A 12,050-nucleotide genomic window follows, 5' to 3' on the forward strand; every position below is an offset into this window, starting at 1 on the left:
CAGAAAGACACTCCTCGTTAAAAAAAAAATTGATGATTCGGATTTATTAAAAAAAAACTCAATTTTAGGGTCCTCTTTTGTGATCACATGATCGTGTAGTGGCTAAATTCGCTGAAAAAAAATGTGGGAAAAGGTGCAAGTTTCGTTGTGGCAGCAATCTGCTTGCTAACCTGTTCATCAAGCTTAGATTATGAATGAAAAAGTCAAATGAACCGCCTTTGATAATTAAGGAATTCAAACTTGAGCGTGCTCTTTTGGATGATATGTACATTCACCTTGCCAAGCGTATGCATGTGCTGCCAAGTCGATGGAATGACGCATCTGCGGCAATGTTTACGTGGGGGTCGACTGCCTGGTTGAAATAGTAGATGAGAAGGAGAAGTTCTGTGAAGTCCTTACCAGCTTCTGAGAGTAATTCGTTGCTGTTGCAGAAAATTGCAGCCGTGCTGTGCTGCTCTTGTTCATGACATGCAGTAGACGAGCGAGTCATTGCGGTACCACGCTCAGATTGCGAGCCAAAACATGAAAGCGGAACTGCCAGCAGCGTTCCACATGTATGGGCGGTTGTTTCCTGCTGTTTTACTTCTGAAGCATGACGCGACCATACTGGGAAGGTAGTAAAGTATTGTTAGGCGTATGTCCTAGACGAAATCATTGAGCCCCAAGTTTTCTGGAGGATGCATGCCTGAGACAGGCCTATCCTTTCACGTACTGTGCTTGATATACTGGCCTTTTCTGTATCTGGTGCAAACATTGAAAAGGAATTCTCAATGTTTCTTTCTGTGAATTGAAAGGAGCTTAATGACTGTTTCCAACATTAGTAAATGTGCATGTATATATTGCAGTAAATTGTGGGGGCATTAAACCCTTCTACTATTCTAAATTAAGATTTTAAATTATAAACATTCCTGTAGTTATATTGCAGATATGTTTGTGCGGCATAGGCTACTTTTGGTGTGTTTCCAAAGCTAAAGGTGAATGATAAAAAAAAAAACAGTGAAGAACTAGGAATTTGATTGTGCAGTAAAAGAATTATTCTAATAAACTTGGATTTTTCTGCAAAAGGTAAACTCTCACCTACAATTTTGCCTCGAAATAAACAACGTAAATGCAGAAAAATGCTGCCGGCCGTTCACTTTCCTTTACTAATGAGGCCTGCGCTGGTGGGGAGCATAGTAAGGAGAGGGTAACTGTCATGGTCGGGACAAATGCATTTGGCACCGAAAAGCTGTCCCTTCTGGTGATAGGGAAGGCGAAAAGCCTGCATTGCTTTAAGGGTAGGAAGAACCTGCCTGTGTGATACAGTGGCAATACAAAGGCCTGGATTACACAAAGTTTGTTTGAAGATAACGTCCGCCGTCTGGACTGGATGTTTGAGTGCCAGAAGAGGCAAGTGGTAGTAATGGTCATAGACAATTGTGGGGTGCACGGTGCCGTGAACAACCTGCAAGCTATTCGTCTTGAATTCTTGCCATTGAATACAACGAGTGGGCTCCAGCCGTTGTACCAAGGGGTCATTAAAAACCTCAAGGTGCACTACTGGGCCCGTTTACTTGGCCGCACATTCATGTGCTTTGACAACGGGAAGACATACTCCGTTGACCTGTTCTCGGCACTTGGCATGCTAGCGGATGCCTGGAAGGCTGTTCAGCCTTCGACGATTGCAAATTGTTTTAGGCATGCTAATTGACATGCTATTGCTAATTAACACGGTCATTAATGCAATGCAATTCATGCAATGCAATTCATTAGCAATTCAATAACAATTAGCATGCTAATTGATTTAGGCATGCTAATTGTTTTGAGCTGCTAATTGCCGACTTTCGCAGCAGTGAGATGCAGGACCAGGCTGCAGGAGCATTTCGCATTGGCCCGTTGTGCGTTGTCGCGATGCTTTGAAGTGTGACCTTGACTGTACAATGGCGGCAGTTTACGCCTTGTGGTGCAACTTCATATTCTCTCATTGCACAGACAAAATTAGTAGGCACGCTCGCCACTTTGATGTGGTCTGGGAATTGATCACCAATGAGCGGCAAACTTCCCACAATAGTTTGCCGCCCACCACCACACCTGCCGTGGCTGTTAGGCCTAACCAACGCTGTTATGCAGCGTGTTGGTCACAAATGTTAAGGCTTAGTGCCGTGTCGATGCAAATCTATTCCCTGCAGCCATAATGCTTTCAGCAAGCCATACTTCTCCTGCGAATAAAATGTTCGAACAATATTTTTGAATAATTGAGCAGCTGCAGCAATCCATAAGTGACTGTAAATGAATTCATCTTTACCTTATCTTGGCTATAAGCTATGTGAAGTGGCTTGCTCACCAAAACTGAAGCTGTTGACTATGTTTTAAAGCTTGCAACATTTCTGCACACATAACACGCACCAAACTTTTTTTTTTATTTAGCAGTAAAAATAGGGGTGCAGATTATATGCGAATTTCAACTTGAGGTATGGCTTCACGGCGACGCAAATTTTGCCTCAGGGTGTGGTTTCACATCAGCGCAGCCTGCATTGTATGCAGCTATTTTCGCAGGATATACCAGCGGATTTTCTTTTTTTCTTTTCGGGGTGTTGTAATTGCGGGTGCCGCTTATATGCGAAAAAAATACGTACATGGTCGACTTTCGTTAATTCAATCCTGACGAGACCGTCAAAATTGATAGAAAAATCGGACGGGTTGAATGGAACAATATGCAGAGAAAATGCCAAAATACCACCGATTCATTTGGCAGTAATTGCCCGATTCTAACATGCTCCCGAATGAAGTGAGCACCCACTTTCTATGTGTCCAAAGTAGAACACTAACGTAGGAAGGACATTGAAGCTCCTAAACAAATAAGAAATCGAATACACACACACACAATTTTTTTAGCAAGAAATATTGTTGTACAAAGTGATGGGCGGTTTCCCAACGACAGCTTCGCCACATGGTTTCTTAAACTTAGTTTGGCCACAATACGCCTTTGTTATGCGGTTAAGCATGCAAATGTTGTGGAGGCAGTTATGGTTTCTGGTTCAATTCAGTAATGGAAGTGCTGCGTCAAACTGCGCCATGAGGGAAATCCTGCTACATGCTGTGCCAGATGGCCGTTTGTCGCAGGTATTGCACCATGCCTGGGCCGACACGCACCTGCTCTGAATTCTGAATATTTTACACGTGCAAGGTTGCGCTGCACATCAAGCAACCATCCTTTAGGCTCATTCTCGCACGCTTTCCCTCACAGCTGCAACATATGTGGGCCCCCAGCCACGATCTTATCGCACTTGGACATTATACAGAACCCCACGGCAATGCTGACGCCACTTCCGCAGGCGCATTTTCACCTGGAGTGTGCATATAACTGCTATCACAATAATTATGTTATGTAAATATGGTGACACGATTGTGCGGGCACAGCTGCTCGATGTGCCTTTCTCGCGGTTGCTTAGTGGTGTATCGACATGTGCATAAGACACATTTTATTACGACTAGGCAGTCCAGACAAGGAAGTAGACATGAACGCACAAATCGTACAACCCAGATGCTATTCAATCTATACCTGTGCGGACAACAACAAACATAGTGTCCTTGTTTCTCTTCCATATGAATTTGCTCTGCTTAGTCATGCTTCTGATCAGTCACCAGTTGCTCAGCTAGTAATTTCAATTGTACGGATATATAGTGTTGATATAGTACAGCCACCCAATTCTTATCAACGTCGCGTGAGCGCTGAACAGATAATTTGCCAGTGCCTTGCTTGGAATAGCCTAGAAGACCATACGTAGGCTGCGACTAGCATGATCTTTAAGGGCATGGGCTTATCCTTGCACGTTATTATTAATGTGCAATTTACATTGCTTGTGCTATAATAATAATCAATTCGGCAGCCGTACATATTAAACTTGTTTATAGGATGGAACGCTTTGACATATGAACCTTTTAGCAGATGAAACGAATAACGACGCCATAGACAAATTTGTTTTTATTTTTGTGTGTGTGTTGAGGGGGGGGGGGGTGAATAACTCTTTATTGAAATGCAGAAATAACTTTGAAGGAGGGTTAAATTTATGTTTATCTTCACCTTTCTATATAATAAAAATAAGATGAAACAGCAATTTGAAGAAACATACTTGTTTCTTGGTATGATACAATATTGAATGTGCAATGTTTCAGAAAGTACCAACTTATACAGAGTTCCCTTTTTGCACAGGAGCAGTAAGTTAGTGCTCCTACACACTCTTTTCTTGCCCCAAGCAGCAACTTTTTCTGCTCCAAAATCATATATTTCTGCTCCAAACTGCGATTTTCTTGCTCTGAAAGCTGCTCCAAAAGACCATGACTGCCAGTTGCTTCCATCACTGCCATTTGCACTGCACATTCAAATTTCAGCCCAAATTCCTTTTAAAGAAAAGGCACATGTTAAAATCTGGTAAATACCATAATCAGACATTGTGAGCTATGGTTATTGCTTGAAAATCTTCCGAGGGCAATGTGTAAATGGGCATTTTCGATGAGCGATGACCGTGTTCAAATACATTCACTGCACCATAAGGTCTGTGGAGACAGATGCTGCCACGTTCGACGTCACTATGGGGTCAAGTGCATGCGTGCTGACTGTTCAAGTTCGAATTATCTGGTGAAGGCTAATTTAAGTCTGGGTTCGAATTAACTGAAAAATCCAGTTAACAGGAGTCGAATTAATGGAATTCTACTGTATTCATTGTTCTGAAAAAAAAATTTCGAATATTTGCTTCAGCTCGAAGCAAATATTGAATAGCATAATGATGTAGTAGTTCTGCGGAAACCCGCAAGGTGGAGATAAGTAATTAATAAAGGGAAAATCAGACATCCACCCATTCGTAGCAATTGCTCAAAGGAAACCCATACGGGTTCCTCGAAAGAAAAGCCTCACACTCAAAGAAAATTTCGTCCTGGTCCGGGACTCGAACCCGGGACCATCGCCTTTCCAGGGCAGCCGCTCTGCCATCTGAGCTAACCAGGCAGCTAGCAGATGGCAGAGCGAAGTCGAATGTGTCGACAACTCGAAGCAAAGGCAAGAGTTTTTTTTACATATTGAATAGCATAATGTTCGATTTAATATTAAAAAATCTTGGACAAGCCTAATTAGCAGCCATGAGCGCAGCCATGAATCAGTTCATTGTTGATTGATGCGGACAGCAGATCTGTACAGTTTGTCATACATGCCTGGCCAGGTGCCTTGACCATAGTTTTAATAGCTGGTGTCCACCAACAGATAACCTCTACAGTGGTCACAAAAGAGGCTTTGAAGCTCTCTCAAGGATGACTGGGATACTGTGAACCACAGTTTGAGACCTGAACACTGGCTTAGAGGGCATTCATTGTCCAGATGCTAAATACTCAGCTTTCATGCATAATAGTGCTCCAACAGCTTGCACCGTGATAGCTGTTGTTTTTTTTTTCTCCCACTTGTAATGATGTTGTCAGCACCTGTCATCACTCATGTTAGGTTGTATTCATGGATACAATACTTAAGCGCAAACACAAGGGATGAAGAAGGGAAGTGCATGACACTTCCCTTCTGTCTTATGCATGTCTTTTGTGCATGTTGTTCTGAGTGCTGTGTTGTGCATGTCTTTTCTTTGTTCCTTGCGTTTGTTGTGAAGTAGCATATCCATGAATCGAACATTACAACTAGCCCAATTAGCAGTCTTGATTCATATTATGTTGTCATGGCAGGTGTGAGAGGCCACAGCATTTATAGTGTGTGCTTGAATGTGTCTGTAGCTTTGTCATGAGTCACCCACTGTTTTTGCTGTGTGGAGGGCACGAGTGTTATGCAGCCACCGTCTTCCCATCTTCATCATTGTTGGTCCAGCTAACTCTGCCCTGAGTGACATTAAGCCCTCCTTCTGAGTCGCCATCTGCAGTTCTTTGCCACTGAAATTATGTGGCCCATTTGCTGCAGGCTTTATTTTTGGGTCATGTATTCTCGGAGCAAAATTTTGCATATATCCGTGCTTGTCTTTGAAACGCTGCTTTTGATGTTCCTTGTGGTACTTTCTGCAGGTATTTGAAGTCGACGTTTGGCAACATCAAGCTCATCAGCCGGTTCCGGAAAAGGCCCGAGGACGTGGAGTGCAGTGCTGAAGAGCAGGTGAGCTCCTTTTCCGTTAGCAACATCACCTGTCGGGCTAGTTGGTGTGGGGCTGAAAACGGTTTCGGGTTAAAAGTAATAGACACAGACAAGTGCACAAGGCTCCCCTTTCTCCCTCACTCTCTCTTGCTGCCGCTCCCAAGCTTTCAGGAGGTTTCGCATGCTGCTCATGTACACTATCGCATTTACTTGCATAATGAACGCACTTCTTTTAAAAAGAAAATCAATGCAAAGTTAAGCGGGGCATATGCTATGCCAGGTAAAATTTTAAGCAAATTATTTTCTGCGGCCACCACTAATCTGTGGTACAGCAAGATTGTCTGCGACGACCAGTTACCAAAATATCGAATATAGACGGAAGTTATGGGCACAAGCCGAGTTTTTTAATTTGTCACGTTGAAAACACTCGTTCCGAATCAGAGTCTGTGCACGAGGAATCTGCATGTCCAGTCGCCTCTTTGGCTGCTTCAACTTCAATACCGTTGACCCATAACAGGGAGCACTCTGTGGAGTCAAATGTGTTTGAGATGCCAGTTGGCTTGAAACTTTTGAAAAACTTCTCATCACAAATCATGCTCTACGACTCTAAGATCCATGTGTGCCATAGTTCCACCAGTAACATTTTAATCTTGCCTCCTGAGATTGGACGATGATCACACTTGACTGCATGAAGAGCGTCGTCCAGTCGGTGCTTGCCTTGAAGTTTGTAACCACCATGACCTGCTTCCTTGCTAAATGGCGAGCCTCGTTCTGTATCACTTTAATTGATACACCACAGTCTCTTTCTGGTAGTCTTAAGCTTTTCGTGCTGCCATGTCCAATAGAATGTGTGCGCTTCATCAATGGGGAGTGCCTTGTGCAGTTGCTATTCTCTTAATACATACTCAACAGTTTTGAGCTTAAGGCAGCAATTTTGCTGTGACGCCATTTACCAACCCGAAAATGGATTTGCTTTGTCCGTCCGTCCAGTAGGTTCCCTTGCACTGCGGTATTTGTAGTTGTGCCCTTATTCATGCATCATTTGTTTAATGTAGGATACAGATCCCACATGCAACATTTTCTGGTGCCAGCACTTTATCGTCATGCAGTCGTCTCGTTGTCGTCACTGTGCCACTGTCATCATCATTGTTGACGACATTGTCATGCTACTGTCGTCGTTATGCTGTCATCGTCACAGTTTTCATGCTATGGTTGTCACCGTCATGCCATCATTACCATTGTTTTGATCATGCTTTCGCTATTGTGTACAGTTGGGGAAGCTTACACACGATTTCAAGAACCTTGCACTGAGGTGGCAGCCTGGCAATAGTAGAAGGAGTCATGCCATTGTTGTCATTGTCATGCAGCCATTTTCTTTACGTTTCATTATTGTACACAGCTGGGAGTGTTTACACAGGATTGTAGGAATTTTTCGCAAGGGTGGCTGTCTGCTGATAGTTTAAGGAGTACGATATTTTTGTGCATATAACCTGTACTGAAACTTCTAGAAGTTTAATAGTAACGTCGGGGTGCAGATTATATGTAAAAATGCTTCACAGCAGTGCAATGTGCTCTGCTGTGAAGCCGCGAGGCAAGGTTTTCTGCCATTGAAAGTTTCATTATTTCCTAGAGAACACCACTCTCTTCCCATCCAAGGGTGTTGAAGCTCCCTTCTTCCTTCTTTCATGGTTGCCCTTTCTCCTCCTTGTGATGGTTGCCATTTTGTGTTTAGTAGCTAGCAAATAGCGCACGTGGTGCTGACAAATTCTCATCACCCATTCCTCGGGCACTCCCTCAGTCTAGGTGAAGTGTGTCGCGATGCGGCGATACGACGGTGAGCCAAATCACCCTTAGGAATCTCAGCACGGTTACGTTTGCTTCATTGCCATTGCCCCGCAATAGCTGTTCTGTCCGCGATGTCATCTGCTGTCGTGTTAATGCTAGCTGCAAAGTGATCCGATTCATGTCACATATCACATGACTGATTCAGCTGCGATAACGTTAGGCATGTGAATCCAGCTTTGTGAGCATCGCCAAAGAATGGGGGAACTGAGCCTCTCGCCAAAGATACGATATGGATAAGTCGTGCACACGCAAATGGAGGCTGTTTTTGCAAAGATTTGAGTGTTGTTGTATGCAGTTATTTCTGCTAATTACACACCTATTTTTTTCTTTCTTTTTTTCTGTCTTTCCGTGCAGTTATAATTGGCGGTGCGGGTTATACGTGGTTGCGAGTTATATGCAGAAAAATATGGTAGCTGCTGTAAGTGTAATTGAGCTTGGAGCCGGTGGAGCTGCTAAAGTCTGCTGCCTTTTTTATGTTTCTGCGCTTAAATAGAAATAAGGTGTATCCATGGAATCCTTCAATACAAGAACTGCAGTGAGAGTTGGACTTGCATGTTTACCGTAATAACTGCTTGAAAGCATAAGTGTTCTCTTTCATGTCAATGCAGTGTGGCATTAACAGGTGCAGTCATTAGAATCCTTGATTATCCAATCACATAAGGGTTCCCTTCTCGCACCTTGCATGAAAGAAAGGCATGACATGGAACAGCACTCTCCTGAAACTGTAGTTATGTCATACATCGTTTTGGATGGCAGACTATGTTCACTAGTAGCCCCATCTTTGTTTCCATTTCGAGCTGCAACATATCATTATTTTATTTTCTTTGTGTTTTCCATTCATCCCATCTAATTATTGTGCTTACTCTTCAGAGTTTATATCTTGGTGTGCTTTAGGGTGCTATTGCTGCTTACTACACTAGCGGTTCACCTTTAACATTGCTTGTGATTGCATTGTTTAGTTCCTAGTTCGAGTTTCAATATACTTATGCGTTTTCTGTTTAACATGCACAGGTGTTTGACTTTTGGGTGGATTTCTTCGTCACTGCTTATTCATCTGACATGGAGAACACCATACGATTTCCCGTAAGTTTTTGGCAGACATCGCATTAGTGGCCTCACAAGCACACATTTATGTCATGCTTTACATCCGTGTCACGCACACACTGCTTTTCTCTATCTTTTCCAGATTCTGATATTGGAACCGACTAAAGTGCTGATGCCGAGCTATGTGACCGTGAACATGGGTGCTGAGGAGAAATCCCTCGAGATCCGAAACCTCTGCATTGACACACTCAGGGGAAATTGCCGCAGGATTCATGAGTGGCTCTTCAACGCTTCCTCCATTCGTAGTATTAGGTGAGGGAGCCATGCTTGAGTGTCTCTGAGATGCAATTTGCCGACAGGGAAATGATGAAATTTGCAGCTTAACTTTTGCTTGTGCTGCTGGGATAGGAGAAAGCTGTTTATGTTAGTGTTATGCCTGCACAGCCGTCGGTGGCTGCCGACGATATATTAAATGCAAGGAATAAGTAGCATAGCACCAGGCAGTCACTCATACGTTAGAACAAATGCTGGTAAGCATTCGTTGCGGGAGGTGTGTTCGTGCCTAAATGCCTGTGCAACTGGCAGATATGCTTCGTCGTCATCGTCTTTGAGATGACACATCAATTAGTAAATGCATTAGTTTTCCAATCAAGATCGTCCCAAACTGCTAGAGGAATGCTTTTGGGAAGCTATTGACTGGAATGCTAATAATGCATTTCGTAGCGCACTTTGCAGACAGATATCTCAGAAGTGGTGGTAGTGTCAAGATTTCTGCAAAGCAGCAGTGAAGGGATGGACTTCATTGCTGCTTGGCTTCAATTTTGCACTTGCAGCGTGTGCCCTAATACGAATATTAAAGAGTTGGTGAATCTCTCTTAATCGTCTATGCAAAATTGCAATTTCTCATGAAGATAAGTTTCACCTCTTCTGGAAATCCCTTTTAAATGGTGGAATAGTGTTCTCGCAGCGTTCGTCCCTGTCTAATTTTGTTCGCTTGTTACTACTTCAAGCTGTACACCCTTGCAACCTAATGAAATACCAACTAGCCAAGTCTGCCACACTTATAAGTATTGCCACAAGTAATGTTCTTAAAATTTTGTTTTAACTAAAAAGAAGCAGGTGGTGTACCATCGTGAGAGTTAATAGAAACTTTCGGTGCACAGGTCTGGTACAGCCACACCTGTTGTTTCTTTTGCATCTCAGCACTTAATATGGTATTTTTAAACTCGCAATGATGACTTACGATTTTGCTGTGGGCTAACACTGCTGTTAGGTCAGTGTGAGAGCTGCAGGACTGACAGTGGGCTTTCCACGTAATGACCTCTCCACTTCAGCCAATACAAGCGTGATGAGCGGTGCCTGTTCCTGTATGTGCACCAGAACTCGGACGACTTCCAGATGTATTTCCCAACAGCGGCACTCAAGAACCGCTTCTACGACCTCGTCCTAACCATGACAGCAAACCAGGAAGGAGTGGTCATGGATATTGACCTCGATGATGGCTCTGGGTGCATTCAGGTGTGTAAAATGTCACAGCGCGACGTCGTGTTGCTATGCTAGTTCAGTAAGACCTTGTTAATTTGGATTACGTGAGACTGAAAAAAAAGTCCATAATAACCGAATGCCAAATTATCGAGGGTATCACGAAAACAATAAACAAATGCTTCTGCATCAACGCACTTTTATCTGCTAAATAAAGCAGTACATCCTGTTTCTATTTTGCGCAAAAGCAGTGCGGAAGCTACAATTGTCGTCATCTCGTGACTGATTGGAGCTCTCAGAGACAAAGGCCTCGTGACTTCCTCACAGCGAGACCACGGCGTGTCTCTTCATCTGAGGCACGCTTTTCACTACCACGTGCACATCCCTATTATTTTTTCAGCAGTGAGCTGGTCACCAACAGATCGTCTGCTTATTGCCTTGTAGCCAGCGCTTTTCATCCTTGACAGCTTCGCATTGGGTCAAAACGAAACTACTGTTTGCCACAAGTGCTGCGGACCAAACTTTGGCTGCTGTCAACGCAATCATGAATGGTGACCTTGTAATTCTGAAGACACATGGCCGAAGCACGCACCAATCAAAATGAAATTACTATTTGCTCCAACTGCGGCCGAAACCGAAGTCGCTATATGGTCGCTATCGATGCACTGATGGGTGGCCACTATGTCGTTTTGAAGGCACACAGCCGACGCGCACACCGAGTCAAGACGAAACTACTGTTTGCTGCAACCACTGCAGGCGAAATCGTGGTCGCTGTCGACGCCATCATGGTCAGCGACTATGAAGTTATGAAGGCAAGTGGCCGACGCAAGAATAAAGGCTTTCAAGACACAAAGAGGCACGGGGCGTTGCTGTCATTCACGTATGAGTCAGCTGATGACAATGGCAATGTAGACTCTGCCACCTCATTTCGGTAGGTTGCTAACGCCGTTTTGGCTCTTTTGCGTCACACATTTGAGGTGCTCCGCACTCGCTGAGGTCCGAGAGTGTTCCGAATCTATGTAACCGATGTACTGCCAAATATGTCAGAATTAACGAGAGTTTGATTGCATTAAACAGTGCATACGCCTGCTGGGATCAGAGTACGAGTCTGAATTATTTGATTTTTCAAATTAACAAGGTTTTACTGTGTGATATCTTTTTGGAACTAGTGGCACATTACTTGAACAATCACTTTCAGCATACTACTGTTACTTATATATGATGCAATATCCAGTGCCATGCTTGTCAGAATGGTGAGTATGTTATTGATGCCCATCCAGCTGATACAACCACTGATGTCCAACATGTAATGTTGTACAAAGAAATCGTGTAAGTTTGTAGATATTTGATCTTCAAGTTTGAATTGAATACTAACTGGCCATGTACTTTGGTAAGCTTTAAAATTTCAAAATTCAAACTGAAATAAATTGAGCTGTGAAATAGTTAACCTCTTACGCACCGTTTCCTAATAGGGATGTGCGATTATTCAAAATTTTCAAATAATGAATTGAATAGTGTCCTATTCAATTCATTATTGAATAGTGTCCTATTTAATTCGGTTTTCGAATCGAGTAGTCACTAT

At 43.3% G+C, this 12,050-nt stretch overlaps 1 protein-coding gene across 13 annotated transcripts in view; it reads left to right on the forward strand.

The window, feature by feature from the left end:
* The window catches only part of Ask1 (apoptotic signal-regulating kinase 1), a 123,393-nt gene that overhangs the window by 37,727 nt on the left and 73,616 nt on the right, over positions 1–12,050 (forward strand). For all 13 annotated transcript variants that reach the window (XM_075695525.1, XM_075695524.1, XM_075695520.1 and 10 more), the window contains 4 exons: positions 6,031–6,118; positions 8,954–9,025; positions 9,129–9,298; positions 10,321–10,504. In XM_075695525.1, the coding sequence (XP_075551640.1) occupies positions 6,031–6,118; positions 8,954–9,025; positions 9,129–9,298; positions 10,321–10,504 (514 nt within the window). The remainder of the gene's footprint in view (positions 1–6,030; positions 6,119–8,953; positions 9,026–9,128; positions 9,299–10,320; positions 10,505–12,050) is intronic.

Source organism: Dermacentor variabilis, chromosome 6 (genome assembly GCF_050947875.1).
Source record: "Dermacentor variabilis isolate Ectoservices chromosome 6, ASM5094787v1, whole genome shotgun sequence".
In the NCBI taxonomy this organism is placed as follows: Eukaryota; Metazoa; Arthropoda; class Arachnida; order Ixodida; family Ixodidae; genus Dermacentor; species Dermacentor variabilis.